Consider the following 26,337-nt stretch of genomic DNA (forward strand, 5'->3'; position numbering starts at 1 on the left):
CAACAGAATCACAAAATTTCATGTCTACAAAAAAGTGTGGGTATTGCAAGCATGATCGATTCTCTACATCTATGAGTAATGAGCAACAAACCCTGTGCTTAATGGATAGTGTTTAGCTTTAAATGGCTTTCAGATGGCTGTTTGGATAAAAAGCTGTGTGTACATACTGCAGTGTTGACCTGTTATCATTGTTGCATAACACATTTGAGAAACTATTTGAGTGCAAAGAACACTCCTGCTGGTCTGTGTACAGCTTGGAAAATCATTTACAGTACACATTTGCCAAAAATTCCAAATATATTGCAAAAGAAATTGGTACTGAACCTGGGGAAAAAGTGCTTAATGGTTTCAAAAAAAAAAAAAAAAAAAAAAAAAGTCTCAAAGGTGAGGGAAGGCTGGCATGAAGTTGTGTTACTCACACAGGATATTAGGCATTAAGGCTGACTGCACAAGCAAATGTGCAGAGGAAATAAAGGCTTTTTACAGCATGCAAAATACCGGTAAACTAAAGTGTGCCAAGCTAAAATCTTAATATTAATATACACTGCTGCAACATGTTAAAAAAACCCAACATAGGCAAAAATTGATCATAAATGTAATGTGTTGGTGACTGCAAATCAGCCATTTAAGTTGACATTTCATTGATTAGCTGGGGTAGCTGAGTGTTCAAAATGTCAGGCTAATCAGAAGGTGGCGAGTTTAAATCCTGGCACCACCAAGCTGCACTGCTGGGTCCCTGAGCAAGACGTTAAAACCCTCAACAACTCAGCTGCAAAAAAAATATATCAATGTATATCGATCTTTATAAGGGCATCTGCCAAATTCTGTAAATGTAAACATATTTAATATGCCACAATTTATTGAATTTTAAAATATATATTTTTTTAGATTTGCCCAAATTGTTTAACAAGCTATTGTTTAACACAAAATCATTACTTAAACACTAGATAAGTAAAACAATAGAAATACAAAAAACCTTGCTTAACTCTTTAAACCTTGTGTAGAAACTGATATGTTACAGAACTTCTTCCACGGTGCAAACACACAAAACACTAACTTACCTTGTGAATGAAGATTATACCTGTAGTTTTCTGTCACATATTTGGTCAGGCCATTAAACACAATCAAAGAAGTCTGATTTCTCAAGTGGTTCAAAACTGTTTTATTATAGATTATAATTTACACCATAACAAGCTTAAAAATCTTACCTTCGAGCAATGTAATAGAAAACAGGGTTGCCATTCTTCGATGTTCCTGCCTGGTAAAAGATATTAAGTGTCTTCAGAGCTTTGAATTCTTCTTTTTCATGGACCTGGTGCCTGTGAACAAGAAAATTCTTTTTAATTAACTTTCACTAGACAGTAGGATTTAATGGCCAGTTTTGTATCCAACAAACAAACAAAAATAAATCAATAAAATGGACAGAATAGTTAAAGAGGTACCTTCAATTCATCTCATTTTCCAAGTACTATACACTATACTGTAAACACTAAATAATTAAACATTAGTCTCAGTGGTACAATCACAAGAGTGGCTGCTTCAATAGCAGATTATGCAATAAAGAAAATGACTAAACAAATAAATGTAAAATGATTTTCTATTAAAGAACTTAATTTAGCTCATTTTCTTTATACTAAAATGTGCAGGTAGAAAAACTTTCATGTGTTAAGATGCAAGACCTTTAAAATGAAACCTTAATGTTTGCAGAGTTTTAAATAAATTATTTTTTTTTAGGCTGTTTTTTCACATCAGAAAAAGCCACAGAACTTTTTTGGGGCTGAAAAAAAAAAAAACCAACTCGACACCCTGTACGTCATGTTGTATCTATAACACTGTCACCACACCTTCCTTCTGACTTTACCAACTAGTAACAAGTACATTAATATCCGTTTCTTTGTTTACTACAAAAGGTATTAGATGTATGATCGAGTAAAAGCAAATACCCACTCTCCTGGAAAGTTTAGTATGATGGTTATGGGTTTTTTTCTTTTTTTTTGTTTGTAAATTTACCTGGTCATGAACTCCTCAAACTTGGAACTGGTGAGGTTAAGACTGGACCAGTGAGTGTCTGCTACAGGTTTGTGCTCAGGTGGGCCGAGATATGCCAGGAGTGTAGCCATCTTATCAAAGGGTCTTCTACCAACAGCCTTGTGGTCCCTGCCAAACACAAATCAATTGTCTTTGTTATTGTGGATAAAAATAAACAAGCAACATTACAAGTCGATTCCAAACACAAGATATTATACAGAATACTTACAAAGAACTATGAGAAACATTTTCATGACTAATTACTACAGAATATCTCTAAAGCTACAATATACAGGATGTTTGAGCACACTTCTATCATGATTAGGTCAAAATGTAGAGCAACAGTCTGTTTACCAAAAAGCAGAAATGCAAGCAAGTTGTACTGTGTAAAGGCCATAGTCATTTTTGGGAAGAGGAATAGAAATGTAAGAACTGGAAGCAGGTCTAAGGCCAAGAGACTTTAAGGATATCTAACAACCTTTAATGCAGTCAGTGGCAAATTTTTCCAAACATTTGTCGACTGGGCTCATCAGTTTGTTAACATACCTGTTGCTGGATAAATACTGCCCAATTCTCTCCTGGTTGTTCCAGAGCAAACGGTGCAAGGCAAGCACATTTCCATCACTGATGAAGGAGAGGCTATGATTGACTGAATCACTAGGAGGAGAGTCAGATGCTATGTCTAGGAAAAATCTGCAAAAATAATAAACAGGTTGTAAAAAAAAAAAAAAATCACTCAACTCTGTATAGCAAAGTCAGTTTGCATTCATCAAGGAAAGCCTAAATTCATGTTTTTATTAAACTTTATTATTTTTTAAATGACTGCCATCCTTGAAAATGCAAGCCAAAATTCCCCCACACATACTTCCTTGCTGCCTCAAAGTTGTTTTTCACAAAATCATTAAAAGGCCTCATATGCTCTTCCTTGGTGAAGAGAACATGATTGGCAATACTCTGGAGAATCTGGAAAGGAAAAAAAAAAAAAACCTGGCATAAGTAATCATTCTGATAAAGCATGACCACATTAAAATGCATACACCTGCAGAAATGCCTTACTTTAGACATGAGTTTAAGGCCGCGCTCAATCCGAGGAGGAGGCTTCTTTTCCAAGATGCCTGCCTCATAGGGAGACACTATGGCAGGGTTGATAAAGCGCAGGAACATGGCACTGCCAACGGCACCAATGCTGTTCTGCGGGAAGCGCTGGCTTACCACCTACGTGGACACAGTGAATGAAGGATGATGCAGAAGGAGAAAAGAAAGATGGTGCAAAGATTAGTAACAGAAAATACAGTAAGGAGAGAAAAAAGAAAGGAACAGAAAAATTTTACAAAAATGGTTCCTGAAGATCTACCATTGCTAAACCCCTTTTAAACCCACAAGTGATTTTATTAGTAGTAAACCCTAATATGTGTGATTAGATTGAAATAACATTAAAGCAAAAAAGAAAACCATAGATGGATCTGACAGATATGATGATATGATATACTGACAGTAGGCAGTGTTTTGCTGCAGATGGAAAAATAAAAAGGCATGAATGAAACATTTGGAATGAATCAAATCCCAAGTGAAACCATGCTCAGATAATCTGAAGCAAAACCCAAAAAATAATGTGCTTGATTTAACCTCTTCACCTTTCAGATTGCACAACATACAAATGATGGTCAGTCTTAATAACACAATCTGAATGAATAATTAACCAACACATCACCTGCATCAGTTATTAAAAAAGAACTCTATGTCCTCATATTAAATTAAAAAATAAAAAATAAAATAAAAACTTAATACAAAGACTAACTGACTAACACAGTATCAATGCCATGAAAAATATTTTTTGTATGTTTAGAACTATACACTGGTGCATTAAAAAAAAGAATAATTCTTATTATTTATATATATATATATATATATATATATATATATATATATATATATATATATATATATATATATATATATTTATATATTTATATATATATATGTGTGTGTGTGTTTATATATGTATGTGTGTGTGTATATATATATATATATATATATATATATATATATATATATATATAGAAGCATGAAGACAGAAAGCTTCCAAAATGAAAACAAATACTATGAAGGTATATGTGAAATATATATGTGCACAACAGATTTCTGCTTTTCTACTCTATGAGGTTGGAATAACAATTTAGTGTATTGAATATGCAGATCAGATGACATGCATTGAAATATCGTAAAAACATTGTAAAAGACTGATATGATTTGATATTTTTCAAGAAAATTACATTTCTTAATTATTGGTAACTTAAAGAGCTGTGGTGGAGAATTAAAGCATGGTAACCAACAACTGACTAAAAAAATAAATACAAGGGTGAGAAAAGTGTGAAACATTCATGCATGACCAGATGTGTATGTACAATGTATTGAAAATACCTCAGTAGCATACAAGGGGCACACACACACAATCCATCCATCCGTCTGTCTGTCTATATATTAATATTCTACTTGCCATCCACTTTATTTAGAACAGCTGTACATCTGCACAGTTAACTAATCAGGCTATTTTGTGATAGCCATACAATGTAGAAAAAAAATCATGGAGGCACAGACCAAAGCTTCAACTTATTTTTATACCAAACATCAGAAGAAAACTGATCTCTGTGACTTTGACATTGGCATAGGTGTTGCCAGATGAGATGGCTCGAGTATTACATAAACTGCTGCTGGTTTTAGTGAGCCTGGACAGCTCTTAACCTGTATCTGCATGAACGTGCAGGTGCTGTTTTCAAGGTAGATGGTGAGTGGTGAATATATATAAATCATACATACACACACACACACAGTAATTGCATTTACCACACCAATATGGATCATGCAGTTGTTTATATCTAGAGAAACTGCTGATCCAAACCCAGTTTACCAACATGGAAGCACATGCTCGATTTGAATTGCACACCAAACATAAGGTCAATAACCAGCTTCTTGGAGAGTGTGACCCATTTTTAAACAGACAAAATAACAAATAGGAAGATTAAAGCCAGATTTAAATCAGAGTACAATCTCAATAGTTTTTAGATTCATCATTAGAATAATAAGCAGTTGTTCATTGCATAACGTCATCAAAACTTCACTAGTTTATGAGCTGATTAATAACATGACTTTTTCCACAATCTGGTTTAATCCCTAATGTTACTCCTGGTGTGCAAGGATCTCCATGGCAGAGGGAGCAGCTCCTATGTTATGGAGAATATCCAATCAAAGGTCAACCCTTATCTCAATACAGACAAATGGAAAAGCTTGACCAATCCCAGCGACCAACACCACAGCCAGACCCTCTCACTGTCCCAAACCAGACCTGAAGGGCTCAGGATGCTGGTGATCCAAACAGCATTATCCAAACTGTTTCAACAATGACTTTGGAGTTAGTAAGAGGTTAGTAGGGCCATAATGCTTATGAACATGTTTTGAGGCAAAAAAGCCAAAAAGGAACAAAATAAACTGCTGATTTCCAGAATGAATAAAAAAATGGTGGCTAGAAAAAAAATAAAGTTCTGGGAAACTTACGGATTTTTTGTTTTCCTTTTTTTCTTTAACAGTGGCTTTATTCAGTAGGGAGTGGCAAGTAGCCTACAGGGCAGAGATGGGCACAGAAGTCACAGCAGCGGCTACACAACATTGAGCACAGCGCACATAGCCATAATGCAAACACATACAGGAGAGATCTCCATCTGAGGTTTATGGTTTGGAAATCTGAAGCACACCCTGGTGCAAGGATGCTACGTTTTACTTTAAGGTTTAATGTTTTGACTACTTAAGGTTTCATTGACTACTTACCCTCTACTCAGGCCTAGTTCCTAAGCTATGTTGTAAAAATCTTTACTATAGTACAACACTACTCAATACAAAACCAAAGGATTTAACATATACACATAAATTGTACAAAATACTTAATACTAAAGTAGAAGATGGCACAAGGTGCAGAACTAAGCTTTTCCTGAGAATGCAAGCTAAAAAAATTAATGTGAAGGTGAATGCAAAGCATAGAGTGTCAGACGGGTAGATGTGCAACTACTGGCTGAGAGAGTAAACAGAAAGGAAACTAGCAGTATGTGTTGAGGCTTTAGACAGTCCTTCCTGCTCACAAACACGTACTTTCAGGCTTTTCACACATTGAACACTATATAGCACTATAGCTGCTGCCAAGTTACTTCCCCTGCAGTCTCAACCTAACCAAACACATGAATATGACTAAATATAAACAGACCAAAGTTGAATTTTTGCAGTTTCTGTGGAAAAGGTGTCCATTAATGTAATTTTTTGTGAAATAACACAGCAGGTCACCAGTCACAACAAGATTTTCTAACTGATTTAGTGCTTCAACAGACCTGGCATGCTGAACAATTATGCCAAATCTCCACTTAAGGCGTTAAAACCTACTTTGATTAGAGGAAAGAGATTTACACAAATAGGCTTTGACTATTAGCAATTTACAGTGATTTAAAATGCATGAAAATTTTAACATTATTATGCCTCAAATAATATTTTCAATTGTGCCAGACAATGTTGAAACTTGGCATACATTATCAGACACAAATGTCATACATTTCTATCAGACACCACCAGCATACATCCAAAGCAGCAGTCTGTTGCTGTCTAACAAATCCTAAACCAATAATTACAAATTGCAAACTACATTGCTGACTCAAAAAAAAAAGAAAAATAAAGACCATCAATGCTACAAAATGTATAAACTCTATAAAATGGATGCAGGAAGTCTAAGTGAGTGAGAGCTTTAGTTAGTCAGTATATTAAGCATGTTCTCCATTTTAAAAGCAGCCAGTTGCAGGGTGATGGGGCGGCAAGTGTGAAGCAGCTCGGCATGAAGTGCTATGTGGCGTGGGTGGCGTGGGTGAGGACAAAGCAGAACATACCTGGTACAAACAGTGGCATACGCTTCGCAGTTGAGGAGGAAACTCACTGGAGGAGTTAATAATCGCCAAAAAGAATCGATCTGTGATCTGCAGCAGGTTCCGCTGGTTCTCCTCCAGGTTTTCAGGTGGTTCTAGTCTACAAAAATAGAATGACATGATTCAAATAAAGAACTCTAAGATGTATGAAACATGTGAAAGCATATCAGCTTACTGTGAGAGTATTAGAGAAGCTACACTGACTAACTACCCTGGAAAAGCTATTGCTCGTTAGGTATGTAAAACTAGTGTAGATCTACCTGGTGGGGTCAACCTCAAAGCTGATGTGCTGCCACTCAGGAGATGTAATGACGCCTCGCATTAGAGGCTCAAGCAGCTTCTGAAGATAAGCGGCGCCGTACACCTGCATTAATAAAAACAGGTAGGTGCTATGGTTATGCATAAACTGAAAGAAAAGGGTGCACATGTGATTTAACTGAAATGGAACACTTTAGAATTCATTCATTCATTCATTCATTATATATATATATATATATATATATATATATATATATATATATATATATATATATATATATATATAATTTATTTATTTATTCATATATAATATATTTATTTATTCATTCAACTTTTTCCATTTGTGCAAGGTACATGTACAGAGCAAACGAAATGTTATTCACAATAAATAGCATATATGCATATTATAGATAGATTAAATAGATACCCAAACACATTTTGTATGAGTAATATTCAAAAATAAACATTCTAAAATAAGTGATTATCTTCTCACATCTGACTGCTATGCCCATTTGCATTTTTCAAGCTCGATACTGTGTCAGTACTCTTTATAATGCGTTTATTAATTTGGTAGACGCTGCTATTTAAATTTACTTCAAACTAAATTCAAGGCTATAGTTCAAGTAACACAGGGGTGTAGCTCACAGTAATGGAATTTTTACTTAACCTATTTATTCTTAAAATGCATGTGAAATGCACTCTGCTTTCTTAGATGAAATGACTGAGCCTGTACTGAGATGCCTATCTATCCAGAAATGCCCTCCTTGTAAACTGATTAGCAGCATCCTTGGGTTGAGATCACTTTGTGTAATGCAGACTGTGAGAGCATTTATAAGGCTGAAAATGAGCAGAAAGTTGAACCCAAGCATGTTCAACTTTAGGCTCAGCTGCATTTAAAATCCAGCCTGGATCAGCCTCAGTGAGCTAGTATGTGCTGCAAACAGGGTCAAATGCAAATGCATAGATGCACACTGTGGGTCATGAAAGAATTCACTATGCTACACTTACGTTTAATGACAACAAAAGATGTAATTAAGATGTAATTAAGTCTTGGAAGTGAAGATCACACACAGCTCATTTAAAAACTGTTTTGGCCACCCAGAATTAGAAAAGTATCTATGTATTTCACGGGTCTGAATTCAAGGGCCACAATTCTAAGAAAACTAATTGTGATTGTTAAATGACTGAATGACTGTCAGTGTATATTGCTATCTAATTGTGCTTTAAAGGAGTCAATTCCCTAGCATCAATTTACCTTGAAGCAGAAGGTCATAATCTTGCTAGCCAGACTATTGCCTCTGAAGAGAGTCTGCATGGAGTCAGCCAGCTCTACCTCTTTAGAAAACATGTTCCAGAGCAGTTGGTAGAGAAGGTGCCTGGAGTCAAACAATGTCACCAACACCCTGGCCAACTCATCCTGCAGGTGACACACGCAAACTCTTAATATCAACCTTGGGATCCAGTGACCTATTTTAGTGTATAATGATTACATACCCACTGAGAGCAGGGAACCACATTGGCCAGCGCCATGGCGATAGGAAGCTCCCCCTGATCCCCCATCATGGTGACGAGCTCCACCAGCCTTTCAAAACGGTCAGCCAAAACAGTTTCGGCCAGAGTGTCAAACTCTGTGCCTTGCTGCAAGATTTTAGTCAGCACCTCCATGAATGTAGCCCTGGTCTGCAAGTCTTTATGGTAGCCCAATCCTATAGACAGATGAAAAATTTACATCTGCTACTAGAGTTTTCTACAGCTACTGCTAAGAAACTATTGACCATCTCTCAGATGAATAGGCCAATATAACATTATTAAAATTAATCTAACCTTCCCACAGTTGCTCACCCCAACTGTAAAACACACACCAGGGTACCTTTTTACAATGTTACATTTTCAAAAAGGATAGCACATTGGGTATGTATAAATAAATAAAATGGAAAAATGGCAATTAGACCATGTGATATAAAACTTTCTTTCGGCTTCTACCATTAGGGATCGCCACAGCGGATCATCCGCATGCTTGATTTGGCACGTTTTTACACTGGATGCCCTTCCTAACACAACCATCCCCATTTATCCAGGCTTTTATCCATTTATCCAGGCTTGGAACCGGCACTAACAGTGGCTGGGGTTGGTTCCCTGACCGGGGATCGAACCCGGGCCGCAGCGGTGAGAGCGCCGCATTCTAAACACTAGACCACCAGGGTCCCAATTAGACCATGTGATATAATTGTCCTATTTAGGTATGTATGGTCTAGCAAACTGTTCTGGTAGGCTTAGAAATTTCATTAGGAAACAAGCCAAGTAACTAAATACTTGGAGAATGTACTTCAATATGCAAATTTTTTTCCTTACTGGCTGTAAATCCTGTCTGATTATGAGATGTTAGTTAAAAATAATACATGTGTGTCAACTGAAAAATCTGTGCAAAATATATATTCGTTTCAACTTTAACCTGCTGCAGTTTGCTCACACAGCATAATTATTTTGCATATTAAATAAGTTTTCCAGAATCAACAAATGTCCAGGCATCAGAGAATAAATGTGCACTGCTGATAAAAACAATCTATTTAAAATTCCTGACATCGTCATCATTCAGTTAAAGCCTAACCAATAATTTTGAAGTGAAAGTCTGGGTGTCAGTACTGTCAGTACAAACTCAGTACTGACCTATAGAGTGCATGAGGCCACTGTCTACATTGGCGTTGAGCAAATTGGACATAGCAAGTACAGTACAGTGGCGTAGTGAGGCGAGACGTCTGGACATGCCCCGCTTTCTTTCCCCCACCTGCTGCCCATCCTCTTCCACCTCACTGCAGTCATTCAGAAGGTTCATGAACAGAGTGAAGTACCTGCAGAAAAGTGAAGAATAAAAATAAAAGTAAGAACTATGGATAATTATCTAGATATGAGAAAAAATATAATTTCTTTAGAAAATCTTTTTTTTTTTTTTTAAACCACAAAAAAAAAAAAAAAAAAAAAACAGGATAGTGACATCTTTTTTTTTAGCAGCTGTGACCTAGCACACACTAATAAGACTGAACAAAGACGCAATGCAAGCAGAAACGATGTTCCTACTTAAGAAACAGCTGAGACTTGGCCTCCATCAGCTCTACTCCATCTCCTTCCTCGGGCTGTAGTGGTAAACCAGCCAACAGAGACACCACCGCCTCCATACTGGCCTGGTCAAGGTCCCTACACACACACACACACACAAAAAAAAAAAAAAAGACCAACAAAACTGTGCATAAGTGGGAAATTATATAGAACATAATATATAGAAAAAGGTCTAAAAACGGAAACTGTACCGTGTGAGATATTTGACATCGTCATCTGCTGCTTGATTGGAAGTGCCCATTACCCAGTCAGTCAGGTACTCCACCATCTTATTCCTAAGAGTGAAAAATATTGAACAATTTCTAATCACATTTGAAGTATCAACAACCCTTAATCACATTCTTCTATCAATAAGATGATCATGAATGACATTATAAATTTGGTCTAAATAGGTAACTAGGTATGTTGACCAGAATACCCACCTGAATTTCATCTCTTGGCAGAAGGAGAGATCATCTCTCCGTTCCATCATCACCTCCACAAGTTGACAAAGTTTAGTTTTAATCTGTATTGCATGAACCCCGTTTCCTAAAATGCGAACATATCTATGGGACAGTGGAAAAAAACGTATTAAATTATGCAAAGATAAACCAAGCGGAAGGAATTCTGTATGCCACTTAAGTCACTGTGCTCTGAAACACTATTACACACCAGATAATTCAATAATGTGGTATTGAATGTGATTCATGTAAAAGAGTAAATTCAATAACAGCATAAATGATTTACGGTTTCAGCAGTAAATGGTGATGCATTCTAATAAAATCATTCAGCATTTCTGACCTGACCAAGTTCAGCATCATGGTCTCAATGCTGGCCTGCCCAAGGTGCTCAGAGCTACCCTCAGTGTGGCTGTCCAGGAGGTTCTTCATGATTGCAATAGTCTGCTCCACAAATAATGTATTTGTGTCATTTATGGGCACCTGAATGGAGAAACACACATAGAAATTAAATATGATGACAAAGCTATTGCAGTAGAGCACTCATCATCATTAAACAAACTAAATTCACAACAACGTTCTTCAACAGTTCATCCAAAGTGCTACCGAACACAATTTACAGCATGATTTAACAAAAAAAATAAATAAAAAAAATCTCAATATTAATAAATCAATATTAACATTTGCTTGCCATTCAGCCTTAATTAAAAAAATTAAGTATTGTTTTATTTTAGACACTGTGGGGTTCAAATTAGTTGGTGAATGATATGAAGCAAGTAAGCTGTTAGTTTTTGTTAATATGGTGCATCAATGCTGAAAGAAAAGGGTTTGTTCATTTAAATTAAGGTGTTAAGAGAAAACTACTTTTTTTCAAAAATCACAATGTACTGAAAGAAAAGTCAGCCACCATGTGGTCAAAACCAGCAATGCATCTTTGATAAACTAGTATAAAGTCAACATCAATTAGACTTGTGTAAACTTTATCATGTGTCAAAATGTAGCTGTTTATGAATTAACAATTCGACTTTGGAGGTTTCGAATAATAGCTTAATTAGTTTAAAATAAATACATTCTAATAAATAAAAAATAATAAAAGGTTTAATAGATACATAAATATTTGAAATAATTTATCAACTCGGGTGTCTTAACCAAATCTTACTAATTCCTCTTTTTAAATGCTATGTGAGAAACAGTGCGTTTTACCGGCCCCTGTGCATCAAAGAAACGTCCGATGCTGTTGCGCAGTTTGGTGAAGAGCATAGGGTATAGGGCCGGGCTCAGCTCCAGTCCCAGGAGATCTTTGACGTTGGTGCGTATGTGCAAGCCTACTTTCTCATGTGTGCACACCATGAGGGACAGCAGCTTCTCCAGGAACCTGCTGAGAGGTGTTTCACTGTTTACTTCACATGAGCCCATGGAGATCATGGAGCCCTTGCGCTCACTCATTGGTCCCATGGGTGGGCTATAGGTACCAAGACTGGGAGTACTGCGCTGCTGCAGACACACTCCACCCAGTGCACACAGGAAGCCGGTCATGTTGATCCACTCCTAATAAGTGAAGTGTAAGAGCCTGGTGTTAAAGACATTATGTGAAAACAAGAAAAACTAAAACTAGTCTCATGGCAAGAGAGAGAATGAAAACTTAGACAAAAACAAACTTTTGGAACAAAGTTGAATTATTGAGTCGCTTACCTGACCATCATCAACTTTGTTCTTCGGATGGTTTAGTATTTGTTTTGTTGCTTGCTCCCATTTAGCATGCGTGTCCTCCCAAGCCTGAGGTTGGTATAAGCAGAAAGATTATAAAACTAAACAGTCAAACACTAAAAAGACTGTTGAGAAATACAAACAAAGACACTTCACCTCTATGTTACCAGCTGTCGGATGCTCTATCCTTCTTAACAGTGCCATTACTCTCTTCTGTAAGGTAGAGCGACCTACACAGACACACACACACACACGTAAAGTCAGCTGCACAAGCTTGCACCCCCTATAGTTTTGGAATGATAAAGTTTTAACAATCTATCTTAAACACGCACTAATGGTGCAAGGTGCAAACAATAGAAGATTCAGCTTGTTGGATTTTCCTGACATCTTTTCATTATTGCAAATATCATCCAATAACCTTGAGTATTTTATTCACTAATAACCACAAACAATTTAAGCATGTTATTTGCAATCATGAAAAAAAATGTCTAGGAAAATTCCAACATGCTTAATGGCACCAAGAAAATGAAATGGAACCAGAACATCTTCACACAAGTTTGCATCACTTTTTCAACCTTGAAGTCTTGCACTTGACCCATAGTCAGAAATGTCATCAATGATATTTACATATGCCACAACTGCTGTTCTATAGTTGAAGATATTCATGTGATACAAATGTAATTAATGCAATTCAAGATATTAAATGTTTCATATGTATATTTTTACCAATTTAGCAATTGTTTTTTATTTTTATTAATGGACACCACATTCTTCAGTTTTAAAATGTTATTAAAAAAATCCATGTGGCTCAAGTCTTCAGTACAGAGGTGTGCACATTCCAGTTTTTATGCAACATGGACCACAACTATACACTCCTGGCGGGTTGGGTGGTTGGTTGGTTGGATTAGGTTGTTGAATAATAGAATAGAATAAAATAGAATATTTTAAAATTAAATAATAAAACCCACAGCTATCACTGTAAAGAACATGCATTCTCTGTTAAGAAATGTTTTTAGTGTGATGCCATTGTGCATGTATTCTGCTTAACATTTACATCAACTCTAATGTAATAGTGCTTTCTGCATCACTGCACTCAGTAGGCATTTTTTCTTTAAATTAGCAAAAAAAATAAAAACATTTACATTTCAAAAACAGTTATACTAAATATATGGATGTCTTTACTGACCAGTGGCCATCATGTTGCTAACGGAGGCAAATTCCATGAAAGTGTTGTAGTTGGGTAGGACCGTGTGTACAGGCAGCTCGTCCACACTGCAGCGGATGTCCGCCTCCTCACACAGGTGCCGGAAACAGGACATGGCCACCAGTACAGCCTCAGCATCTGGGCTCCACAGAAATGAATACAGGCACACTTCCAGCTTGGTCTGCGCTTGTCTGCTTATGGGGATTAGGCTCCCCTGTGTAGCACTCTCCTGTGATTTAAGAAAGAGTCACAAACGAAGATCATTATTCTATAATAATAATAATTAAAAAATAAAAAACAAGTTCTGGCCCTATTAGACAAAGACAACAATTAAAAATCAGACCACCTCCAAAACTGACTATGGATCACTCAGATCATCAGTGAAATGTCTGAACATAAAAGAAATGGTCAAATATATGTAATGAATGTACAATCTGCTTCTGTGTGACAGGAAATAACTTGCTGTGCCAGGGGGCGAGAGTAGTATGTATTTGTAATAAAAAAAGTTAAACCGGAAGCCTTGGTACTACAGAGAGAAAACATATGTCTCAGAAGATTTTATTTCAGTGATACCGGATATTAGTCACAGACCATGTGTACATCTCTGTGGTGTGTTTGAGTTCAATTTTGACAGAAGGTTTTTTTTTTACTTTATATTTTCAATAATACAGTAATTTGAATTGTCCTCTTTTGGTCAGTTAAGATTAAAATCATATTCAAGGTGTACTAATTATGTACTTAGTTGGAAGAGAGACAAGAAAAAACAAGACAAGAAAATAAAAAATGGAAGTACATGTTCAATGGACTCACTTTGTTCTTCAAAAGGAACTTGTTCCTGCAGATAAGAATCTCCCGCAACCATTTCAAGATCTCTGTGCTGTTGATCATCTGGTGGCCAATCAGCTTTTTACAGATAAGAAATAGGACCTGAGAACTGAGAGATTCAGAAGTTAAGGTACAAAGATCTCCCAGTATAGCTCAGGGTCTCTCTACCAGGCTGGTTATTTAAAGACTTACCTAATGTCCCAGAAGGTCTCAATTGGTGCATCAGGGTTCCACAGCTCAATGGTCTCAGGTTGATGCAACACCAGAAGTGCCTGAGGAACACAAAGTGGATAAGGCACTTACTTAACACACCATGCCATAGTGTAAAAACATCCTTCTCATAAACTAATTCACAACAACTGTTGAAATAGAGTTCTGCACCTCCATGGCCTCCTGAGAGAGCTCTGTAGTGTGGGTCAAGGGCACAAGCTGGACCAGGCCTATGATGAGCTCAGCTGTGCTGTTCTGGATCTCCTGGCCCTGCTTTCCAGGGTTCTGAAAAGCACACACAAATTGCAAAGTAAATTATTTTCCTACTTAAGTTTGTTCTGCTCCATAACAGCAACCCATAAACATACAGGAGGTTGTTGATAATAGAAATCTCTATCAAATGTAACACGTTTCACCAAAATTGTAACGATTTAAACAAAAAGAATTATTGAAAAGCCATCAGCTTTGCTGGAATTTTATTAGTGATTTAAAAAGTAAGGGTGTCTAAGCCAGGTGATAAAGACTCACATGTAACATTAGTTTGGGGTCAGCATGGATGAGTTTGACCAAAGCCAGGAGAAGTGAGCGTGAGTCCAGGTCAGCAGACTTTTCTTTAAACTTCAGGCTGGTTGTCATCTTCTCTTTGAATGTCAAACTCTGTGGGATAAATATTTATGTTTCATAAATACCTAAATTAATTCAAATGTTAAATTTGATGATTTAAATATTGTGCAAACATATTCATAGTTCTTCAGGAATATTTCTGATAAAGTTGTCCTAGTGTTTTAATTATAATAGGAATTATAGTATGGTATTATAGTTTAATTTGAGGATTCCTTAAAACGTCACCAGGGCTATTACTATTCTGTGAATATTCATTCTCACACCACCTTTAAAAATGTATATAAACTTAATCCTGAAGACTTTGTTACCCGCTGTAATAAAAAAAACATTGTTTTAAGTGGGTAATTTATTAATGAGATCATTCTGCCCATCTTTAAGCAATCATGAAAAAAGAAATGTTACATTCTGCCTAGAATGCAAATAAATGCACTTGAATGAATGAATGTTATATATATATATATATATTAAATACACACACACACACACACACACACACACACACACACACACACACACACACACACACACACAAGGAAGTTGAAGATGAAACATTTGTCACATTCAGTTAAAGAGGCTCTTGTACTGTATATTGCTTTATGATAATCTAACACATTCCTGAGAAAGAGTATAAAGCAGAGTGTGTCTCACTGGTGTCATTCTTAGTGGTGCATGGGCACTGAGGCTCTGGATGACTCTGGTTTGTGTGTCAGCAAACATGGCTCGTAGCTCTCCAGAGTAGCAGTAGATCGTGTCAATCTTTGGCCACCAATCCAAATGAGACTATACATCAGAGGAAGATACAAAACAAAAATGGCAATAACCACAAGGGTAAATTAGTACATAAGTTCAATTGTTCCTCCAATATATAAATGCCTCATTCAAATAAATTGAGGTATTAAAAAAATAGATAATTTAAAAAGCTTTTTTTTTAGGCTTTCTGAAGAGAGATTATTTTTTTAAATAATTCCATTGAAGCATGGTTGAAAAGCAATGTCTGACTTTCATTGGTTAACATTCATAGAATTTTTTATTTATTATTACTTTTGTCAGATTAAAGCTTTTTCTATGACCATTGTGAGTTTTTCTTTTATTGCCCGAAGGGTACCAACAATTTTGTCCACGTGTGTAGGTAAAACTATGTTTAACAACTTGTCACAGATTGGCATAGATTATCACACATCATATTTATGCATTTTACACTCACATTAGTTATGATTTTGTGCAAAGAGTTGACCAGGACAAAATGGAAGGTTGGTGGGGAGGTGGAAGCCAGACAGACCTGAGAAAGTAACAAGAAATGTATTAACTCACAGAAGCACACACAGCAATACACTATAACAAAACTAGCCAAATCACTGAACACACCAAAAAAAACACAGTAGCAAACCTTTAATTACAGACACTCACCAAAAACATTTAGAGATCTAAAAATGAACCAGTCCAATGTCTCAAATTTACAAATGGACACTTCACCTTGACCAGTCACTATACAGTGTGCTTTGCTAAAATTACTCCGAAGCCTGAGAGAGCAGTGAGTAAGCAGTGTGAGAGCACAGCTGACCTTGAAGTGCTGGTTGTTGTGTGGGTTGATGCGGAAGCAGGACACAAAGCAGTCGATCATCAGATCCACGTCAGCGCTCTGGCACCCGGTGCCCCTGGAGAATGGCTTAGTGGGGTTAAACAGGAGAGCCTGAGGGTCCACATACAGAGACAGAGGTTGTACACAGGCATAAACACACATCTCGGCTCATTCAGAAAGTGGGATTAAAGTGGAAAATAAATCACACACACACAAACTTACTTTGAGGTCTATTACAATAGACTGTACCAGAAGAAAAATGACAGAATGATCCTCCCAGTTAATGTATGTGCAGGCTTTAGACAGTTTAACACAGGCAATGGCTGCACTTTCAGTCAATTGCTTGCTGCTGCTGTGACCAGCCAGGGCCTTCCTTAGACTATCCAAAAACAACTTCTGCATGGAAAAAATACAATTAAATAAATCTGAATCTGTCTGAAATGACTTTTACTTCTGGAAATCTAGGATAAGAAATAAACATATCTAGACAAGTAAAAAGCTTCCAAGACAATAAATGTCAGAAGACAGCAAATGATACTGACTGACCTGAGACAGAACCAAAAAATTAAGTAAGAAAGGCTGTCAAACTATTATTATTATTATTATTATTTTTTTTTTTTTTTAAGAGAATAGCAACCACATAAAATTAGCAGGTTATTTTAGTACAACAGATGGTCACAGGCATAATGGCTAATAAAAATGTTCGGTTTAGTCTATTTGTGTAAAAGGGAATGAGAGAATTTTGACCTTGTTAGCCTTGCTCTCCTCCACCACTTCTTTAGAGATGCTCTGTGTGATTTCAGGACATAGTACGAGAAGTATGATTTGCAGTGGCCACACGGCAGCTTTCCTCTTAGCGCTCTCTGCAAAATTGTCTACCAGGTCAAACAGCTTCTCTGCAGAGTCTATGTACGAGAGACAACTCAATAGATTAGCGTTCAAGTCAAGGAATCATTTCCAAAAGATCCACATGAACAAGTACATTATGTGTTCACAAACACAAAGCAAATATCTTAGACAAATAATAAGCATGTGGTCCAAATGTACATACTGAGTACATGTATATGTTCCTGTGGGGGTTAGGAAAAGTGGGGCTACAGAGACAGTACACTGTTTCAGTAATGTAAATCTGCTGTTTTTATATTACTATCACTAGAAATGATAGTGTGGGACATTCAGAGGAAGAACAAGAGCAGGTCAGAATCTCCCCAATGTATGTTTTTAAACAGCCAAATAATTTATAGTATATTCGCAATTATTTTTGCTAGAGAAATGTCATAGTGACTAGTGTGTAAGAAAAATGTAAACCCCTCGAAATGAAACAGCACATTTTTATACAGCACACAACACAAAACTTTTTTTTCCAAAATAAAAATGTCTAACGCACTCAGCAACTTCATCAGAAAAACACAGAGAGATACAATTTGTATAAAATCAAAACAACATAAATAGCCTTCACCCACAAATCACCTCAAAAGTACTTGTAAAATATGAGAGAACTTCATCTGTTCATTTGACATCTTTAAAACATTTCAACTTACCAGCCATATCTGCCTGTGGTCTCTGGTAGAGCATAGTAAATTCATCAGGATAATACTCTACCCAGTTCCAGAAAGCCTAAACAGCACACATAAATTAACAATCTAACACTTGTGCTGTTATTGATCCACTACAAAAACTACAACTATTTTTCACAGACCTTCTCCAAACTGTTGATGACGGCGAGCTGTGCAGGCTTCTTTAGTGCTTTAAATTTGAGTACAGTTTCTGTTGAGATACAATCACCACATGTTATAAAGAGAAATAGTTTTATATCATTCAAAACACATCAAAGCAAATCAAGCAGAGCCTAAAATTCTTCTATATAAAGAGAAAAACACAGTGACAGATTAGAGATGGATTCACCTTGTAGTAATCTCTTCAATTTAGAGCAGTCAACATTAATGTACTGAATGAGCTCTATGTCATGAACATCTACAGTGTCCTCTGTGCATACTGTTAGCTCCTGCAATCTGCAAACAGGACAGGAAGGGGAAAAAAGCCAAGTTTAAACTTGTTATGAAAATCACAACAGTATGAATATGCCTCAAGACAAATCAGAAGCTAATTTGAGTCCAAGTCATCACACCCACACACAAGTTAGGGTACGGTTGAGTCCAAGTCCTGAATGTAGTATCACAGACTTGGAAAGACATTCACTATATTAATCATCTTCAGCAGGCTTCATCAGAATTCAAAGTAGTAAGATTTGTAAGCCATATAAACTCATGTTCACGCTCTCAGTCAGAGATATTTCTAATTTGTATATAAAATGTGTGTGGTGCTGCTGCGTGTTTCTTTATGAAAACATTTAGGATTTAACCCAACTCAAAGAAAGATAAGGGTAAGCTAAATACGGACAAATATTTTTTTCCAAACATCAATCTAAACCATTACATTGTAGGATAATAGTGATATTGCCTCATCTGATTGCCAGAAAATACACAATTTTAAAAAGAGACTTTTTTTTTTAATGATTGCGAGTCTGTTCAGGAAGTTATTCTTGTCAGAGACATTAATAGGACAATTCTGTAACAACTGTATAAGAACAATGGTCTGCACTATTTCTAATTCCATCCATATGTTTTGACTCAGCTTGCATGCTACCTAGGCAGGAGGGACAACCAAATTCAGTGTGGAGAAGAATTGTGGGATCTCTGATTATTTTTCCAAAAAGATTAAAGCCTTGAATTCCATCACTCATGTCCAAGCTAAATACTTGACTCCTGATGCATGTGTACACTATGCCAAGGGTGTGTATGATTGGGTTAGCTGTTTAAGGAGGTGTACAAAGTTAACAGACGTGCACAAATTTATTACCTCGTGGAGATGCGGCTGAAGACGGCACTGAAGTTGTTGCAGCTAAGTGAGAAAAGCACGGCTGAGGCAGAACTGCGCAGTTGGGTGGCGTGCTGCTGCCCCTCGCGACATGAGTGCAGGAAGTGGCAGATCTCAGGCAGCAACTGCTTCACCAGCATTGCCTCGTCTAGACGCAAGCAGTCCTTGGTTTGCTGAAAACCCCATATACACACACACACACACACACACACACACACACACACACACACACACACAGTGACTGCTTAACATCTGGTAAGTTAGTTTAGACTAAACCTGTACCCTAACTAGTTCATGGCTTCTGCATTAATGTGGTGTATCTGATACTGCTCCAGTTATTACTATGGAAAGAACACATGGCAAAATTCATATTTATGAAGTCCACATAGTACCATAGGGAAAGCTCTAATTTCGCTGTTAGAGAAATTTTACCCTGTACAACATGAACATGCCGATCCACACACAGAATGTCCACAGCAGCGGATGTCGAATGTCTGCATATTAATGGAGTAACCTGGGTCTACATTTTAATTTACCCAGAAAGTTAAACTTAATCCTTAAACTCAAAATGTTTATATTCCCCACATTTCCATAACAAATTATGCTTTAGAAAATCTTCAAATAAACAATCCTCTTTTATATTATCGGCATGCACCTGATCAAATACTGTACATTTAATAACATTTCTCCTTACACCCCCGTGAAATAGACTTCTTAAGAGTTCGGTTTTAAAGGAAGCATACCCAACACACCCAACATGTGCTTACACTGATGAAGAAAAAGAAAAAAAAAAAAAAAAAAACGCAGAAAACCCACCCATCTGCTATAAGACTATAATCTTTTTTTAACAGAATGCAATGACAAACCGAGGGAAGGGAGCAGCTGTCTCGTATCTGACAGAGCATTAATAAAATATCTATAGAGGAAAATCCTGTCGAACCCTCTGGAAGAAAAGAAAAATCTAACTCGTGATGAGGAAACATCTGTAAATGTAATCTGTGCAGGCAAACCCAGTGAAGTCTTTCTGGACAAGGAGAGACAACAAGCCTCTGATTGTATCAACAGACCCCTATGTCTCCGACATAAGCAAGACAGAGGAGTGACTCAAGATGGACACAGAACCATTTGAGTCTACTTTTATATCACTCTGTACTTACTTTACGGCTTGTACCATGTCGTTTATCGCACAGTCAACGTTACCCTAGCAATACAAAATACCATAATGTTGTATGTAACTGGATGGCTGCACAGTAAACTGTGAAACATGATTAGCTACTCACCCCTGCCAAGCACTTCTCCAGAGTGTCCAGGATAATGAGCTGTGAGAGGTAGAGGTTCTTTTCTGCAGATTCCCCAATTATCCGCTAGGAAGGGAACACAGGTGTGAGCCATTTTAAATGGTGTACAACGGTTAGAAATCTGGACCAGTTTCCCATGTGTCAATCAAAGGCATGCAACTCCACATGATACCAGTAATCATAGTGTAGACTTGCTTTGTGGGAACCAGGTCATCATATGGTTTTACAAATCCCGAATTAAGGGTTGGCAAATCACTAGGCTGGGACAAGCAGATTACTTGTGCCGACTGTGTATTTTTCCCCCCATTATTGTTTGACAGACAAGTGAACCTGGCAGCTGTTCTGATATTACTAGTCATCAATCAGAGAAATACTCTGCCCTTAAATTCACTGCTAAAGAATTGTTTCATTTTGGAGATCATTTTGGAATAGAATGTGCAAAACTTAGTTAATGCGTTTACAGACACTGCACTGTAGACAAATTCAACTTCCATGCCTGCTACTCTACAGAGATTAACCAAGAGACACATTCTGGCTAATGGTATGAACTATATTTATTAAAAGAAAACAGTATAACAGTAGCTAGAGTTTTAGCCCACATGGTCAATCAAAACATGGTACTAACCAAAGACAAAGAAGATATTTTTATATGCGACAGTGCAAACACATCAACGTACCATATTGTTAACAATTTTGAGGATGTTGGTCAGGCCATTGATGACAAGGGAAAACTTGTATTTGGAGATGTTGATCAAGCATTCCTTGTTGTGCTCTGTGCTGACTTTGGTATGAGTGTTCTGTTGTCCTGACTTGATAGGAAGCTAAAAATATAGAGAAAAGAAAAAAGTGTAATAATTGTAACAACCATTTGCAGTGTGTTTAGCTGGCTTATGATGCTGAACTTCATACAACACATTGTGAGACATGAAACAGAATAAAACCATGTTCAACACGGAGATTATTTGAGACCCACCCGTCCTCTCCAACCACAACCTCCCACACCTAAGGAACTAAAACAAAGGAATAAAAGCGCACCCAGACTTGCGTTCGCTGCCCTCAGAGTTGCTCTGCACACCTGCTAATCAACACATCTGCTAATACACACAGACCCAGCATGCTAGAGCCAGACATGCTGTAGCGGTTGTGCAGAAAGCACACTCCGCCTTGCTGTGTTAATGAACCATAAGGAGACTGAGGGGGTGGGGAGACTTTCTTACTGCTAAACGCTCCCTGATGTGGAATCACTTTCTTGTGCATTGCGTTCACATTTCTGGGTCAAAAAAAAGTTCATGAAGCTCTTTGTCCTCAACATTTCCAAACAAGCAGACATTTTAGGAAAGAAACATGCTACTGCAACAATGCTGATCGTTCTGTTTAGTAAATAAACACCAGGGGGATACATTCTAGCTAAGAGATATCAATTTGGAACATCTGGTAAACACTTCTGGTTGTTTTAGCAAATATTTATCTGCCCTAAGCAGATGAAATGAATTGTTCAAGACCCAGCAAAGTCTGGCTACAGAAAGGGCTAGTGTGTCTTTGAAAATGTCAGGAAGAGAGAAGGAGAGGCCCCTGGGGTTCCCTTTCTTTCTCTCTCCCTCTCTCTTCTATTGCATAGCCTTAAGGGAAAAGCATGTGGCTGCAAATGAAAGTCCCAGGACCAGAGAAGAGTCAGACTTCCGGTGCGCGCGCACACACGTACACACACAAGCGCACACACAGCCCAGCCCTGTTGACATCCATTTTAATGCAGGATGCCAAAAGACAGCAAGCACTTTGTTTCCCAGGCACGGTTACAAATTCCACAAAGGTCACAGACCAATCATTTCCCTTATGTGCACTTTAGTGCAGTATGGACATTACATGTCTATATAGACACAAGCCATGGATTTAAATTACATGAAAATTAATTGATTATGCAGGCATGTCTGAACAGTTGTAATAACTCCGATTTAATAACTCATGACACAATATTTCTGCTATTTAGAGTTTCTTTATAATGCAGTTTTTATTTCTTTATTATTTCTATTATTATTATTATTATTATTATATCTTTATGAATTGAGAATCACCTATTGGCAACCCATTCTAATAAACATTTTTGTTGTGCACTGTTCTCTGCCTTTGCTAGTGAAACGTTACGGTATGCTCGAATATATGTTACCACGTAAAGGAACCCTTTCTGAGTATTCACTTAGAACTAATTTATTTTCCAGGCCCAACTCTGCAGAATTCATTTCAAGCATCTGTACTCAAAGAATAATTTGCTTAAACTCATCTACCAACTCCATCAATTCGAAAAGTAGTTGAGCTTTGGAAAAATTATCGTTTGTAATGTTAAAATATGTATTTGTGGACACCATACCTCCACTCTAACAGAACGTGCGCGTAAAGTAGAATAGCGAGCTGTAGGAAGAAGCTTAAGGCCTCCACAGAGTTTGACAAAGCAGGTATTATGACTATTATTTCAGAAATCTGTGATTCGCATCAATTTGACTTTATAGAATACAAATCTACCAGCTCCTGTTTCCGAGCTGTCTAAACCGTCCCTGGAGAGGACAGATTGTTTTTCCATGACCACGCACAGGCATTCGTGAGGTCATTGTTTCAAGGTGCTTTCTGGATTCATAGCGCTGAAATGGCAATACGTGTCTATGATCGCAAGCAAAAAGACATAAGGGAAAAGAAGCTGGTACTGGGGAATCCAACTATTTGGGTGTAAATAAACTGGAATACTGGCTCAATTCATGGCACCACAGTCGTAATAGATACTTGCAGCGTTGCCATATCTCGACCCTACAAAAATCTGGAAACCTAAACTAAATGAAACCATAGCAGAGGATGCAAAAAAGACGCCTGGCCTGCACATGAACTTGAACAACTGTACAAAGTCTCCTGCTTTTAAAAGCTCTAAGCTGGCTTAACAATAAACACAGAACAAATCCCTCATTACATTTTCATCAAACTCTTATGAGCTTCGGGCAGCCACTAAGCCCCTACACAAGCACAATTGAATAGCCACCGAAGCCACTAACACTGTGAAGGGAATCAGAAAGCTGCTCAGATTAATAGAAGTTACTCTCAAAGCCTGGCTTTGCTGAATCTGAAAACCAGCTTGTTCTCACTTGGCTCATTTCCTCAAACTTTAATACCAATGGCCTTTTAAATCTCCCAAAATAACCGGGTGTGAGACTTCTACTCAACCAACCACTTGAAGGACTGTCAGAAAGGTGCTCGTTGATGAGCAGGACTGTACATATCATTACACTGACCTACACACTGAATGGGAAGCGGTGCTAACTAGCTAGTGAACACAGCTGCCTGCCAGAGCCCGGCTTGTCAACACACAGTGCGTGGCCGCTACCGTTGTTTATATTTAGCCTCGGTGTGAACGCTTCCTCTCGGGGTTTGAATGCCATTACACCAAAAAGAAATCGGCAACAACCCAAAATCACAAGCGTACATTATTCCTGCTTAGTATCCCACTTCCCCAGAAATGTCAAACGTTACAGAATAAAAGCCAAATCCTACGACCTGGACGACAGACTCGTGTGCTAGCTAGCTACACTCAAATCCACATACTACACTACTCGATATAATACTGCACCTACTCCCATTACAGGCGTACTATTTCTTTAAATACTATTTCGGATGAGTTATTCTGGATGTAGCGTTTGTTCACTATAAACAAGGCTATTACTGGGTTACAGCGATATCCTTATTTCCTCCCAGCTTCGTGCACAAGCCCAAACTGCATAGTAACACCTTTTAATAAACGGCGTCCTTCGTGCTGACTTTATTGCAATCCCGCCATGCTAGCGCCTGGCCCCTTTACCTGCTCGTCGAATCGGTTAATTACGGCCTGGACCCACTCCACGGGCTTGTGTGCCGCCATGGTCAAGCGGATGCAAACGCACCGGGCGCTTTCCCAGACCTGGCAGTCCTGAATCCGAACCGCGTCGTCTAATGCGCCCCCCCAACCAGCCCCAGACACGGCAAAATCTCACAGCGATAAAGCATTAGTAGCAGGGTTTAGCTTTTTCGCTTCAGGTCTACTCCACCGCGCCGCCATGACACACGACCGGAAGTTTGAATCCTTCTCTCTCCCTCTCCCCCCCTCCCAAAAAAAAAAAAAAAAAAAAAAATCTCTGGTCTTGCGCATGCGCACGGGCATTAGTTTCGTTGGATAGACTCATCCATTGGATATCATACACTGGGTGAACAGAGGACTCTCTATGGACACTGGATTTATGAAGGAAACAAAACGAGGCCAAGAAACTAAATTTCTCTATAGGCTTTTTCAGTTCGTAATGTATTAGGTCATATTACATTTTTTTTTCTTTCAGCACTTCTACTCCAAATTTTTGTTGGACTCCAAGGTAACTGTAGAGAGTCAAACTCCCAAGTGAATGGGATTAACTCCTAATGTTTGTCCAGTTTTAATATGTGCATACAAAAGTAAATCAAAAGGCGAAACTACAACTAATGCTATATTCTTATAGTTATCACGACATCAGTTAAATGTTTAATTGTATGAGTCTGCATTCATTTATATGAGAAACATTTGTAATAAACGATTGGACAGTGTTGTGGCCGTTCATCTATTAAATAATAGTCTTTTTTTTCTCGGACAATAACATGGAAATATGTTAAACATGGTACAAAAAACAAAAATAGTTCAAGATATGGCCTCAGGCAGCGTTTTATTAAAATGTTGAGAAACGCACCTAGAAAAATTATGTCTGAGTTTGGATGCGCCCCCTGTCGGTAATTGTATAGACAACAGTTTCTAAAGGGCGGAGCTTCGTGAAAATAGGTATGAATTATTCAAATATGGAATCAACATACCCACCCATTACACATATGTTTAAAATAAACATTTTACTTAGTGCATCTAGCATTAAGTGCTGTTTATTAAACATTTAATAAACATCAACTATTTAATATTTGAGATCATCTATGAAAACATACATTTTATTTATTGGACAGACACCTTTCAGTAAAAACTATTAAGGAAAAAAATTGTATTCTTATCATTTGAAACTACAGAAACTACCCTTTCAGAATAAAATAATAAACTTCCAACAACGAATGTGTTGTCTAGTTAAAATTGTTAAATGGATATTAAGTGGGTTAATGCAGCCAAATGTAAAGCTAAAATTAAAACTCTAAATGGTCCTTGATAGTCTTTGCAGCAGCAATTTAGGAAGGTGCAAAATAA

General features: G+C 37.4%; 1 protein-coding gene across 10 annotated transcripts in view; it reads right to left on the reverse strand.

The window, feature by feature from the left end:
- The window catches only part of nf1a (neurofibromin 1a), a 57,962-nt gene extending 32,741 nt beyond the window's left edge, over positions 1–25,221 (reverse strand). For 8 of the 10 annotated variants that reach the window (XR_006927574.1, XR_006927575.1, XM_046863431.1 and 5 more), the window contains exons 1-35: positions 24,952–25,221; positions 21,794–21,937; positions 21,099–21,182; positions 19,801–19,991; positions 18,847–18,953; positions 18,641–18,708; positions 18,483–18,558; positions 17,689–17,846; positions 17,164–17,337; positions 16,924–17,052; positions 16,567–16,641; positions 16,011–16,142; positions 15,267–15,395; positions 14,910–15,023; positions 14,721–14,800; positions 14,514–14,637; positions 13,686–13,932; positions 12,656–12,729; positions 12,485–12,568; positions 11,996–12,340; positions 11,136–11,275; positions 10,778–10,900; positions 10,547–10,630; positions 10,317–10,433; positions 9,909–10,090; positions 8,736–8,947; positions 8,497–8,658; positions 7,244–7,347; positions 6,948–7,083; positions 5,581–5,643; positions 3,085–3,243; positions 2,894–2,991; positions 2,575–2,721; positions 2,011–2,157; positions 1,209–1,319 (exon numbers count right to left, since the gene is read on the reverse strand). Coding sequence is in view for 8 of the 10 variants with exons in the window: in XM_046863431.1 (XP_046719387.1) it covers positions 1,209–1,319; positions 2,011–2,157; positions 2,575–2,721; positions 2,894–2,991; positions 3,085–3,243; positions 5,581–5,643; positions 6,948–7,083; positions 7,244–7,347; positions 8,497–8,658; positions 8,736–8,947; positions 9,909–10,090; positions 10,317–10,433; positions 10,547–10,630; positions 10,778–10,900; positions 11,136–11,275; positions 11,996–12,340; positions 12,485–12,568; positions 12,656–12,729; positions 13,686–13,932; positions 14,514–14,637; positions 14,721–14,800; positions 14,910–15,023; positions 15,267–15,395; positions 16,011–16,142; positions 16,567–16,641; positions 16,924–17,052; positions 17,164–17,337; positions 17,689–17,846; positions 18,483–18,558; positions 18,641–18,708; positions 18,847–18,953; positions 19,801–19,991; positions 21,099–21,182; positions 21,794–21,937; positions 24,952–25,011 (4,580 nt within the window). In the remaining 2 variants the exon portion in view is untranslated. The remainder of the gene's footprint in view (positions 1–1,208; positions 1,320–2,010; positions 2,158–2,574; positions 2,722–2,893; positions 2,992–3,084; positions 3,244–5,580; positions 5,644–6,947; positions 7,084–7,243; positions 7,348–8,496; positions 8,659–8,735; positions 8,948–9,908; positions 10,091–10,316; positions 10,434–10,546; positions 10,631–10,777; positions 10,901–11,135; positions 11,276–11,995; positions 12,341–12,484; positions 12,569–12,655; positions 12,730–13,685; positions 13,933–14,513; positions 14,638–14,720; positions 14,801–14,909; positions 15,024–15,266; positions 15,396–16,010; positions 16,143–16,566; positions 16,642–16,923; positions 17,053–17,163; positions 17,338–17,688; positions 17,847–18,482; positions 18,559–18,640; positions 18,709–18,846; positions 18,954–19,800; positions 19,992–21,098; positions 21,183–21,793; positions 21,938–24,951) is intronic. The other 2 variants (XM_046863435.1, XM_046863429.1) reach the window with 1 other exon arrangement.
- Between the last annotated feature and the right edge of the window lie 1,116 nt (positions 25,222–26,337).

Source organism: Silurus meridionalis, chromosome 12 (genome assembly GCF_014805685.1).
Source record: "Silurus meridionalis isolate SWU-2019-XX chromosome 12, ASM1480568v1, whole genome shotgun sequence".
Lineage (NCBI taxonomy): Eukaryota > Metazoa > Chordata > Actinopteri > Siluriformes > Siluridae > Silurus > Silurus meridionalis.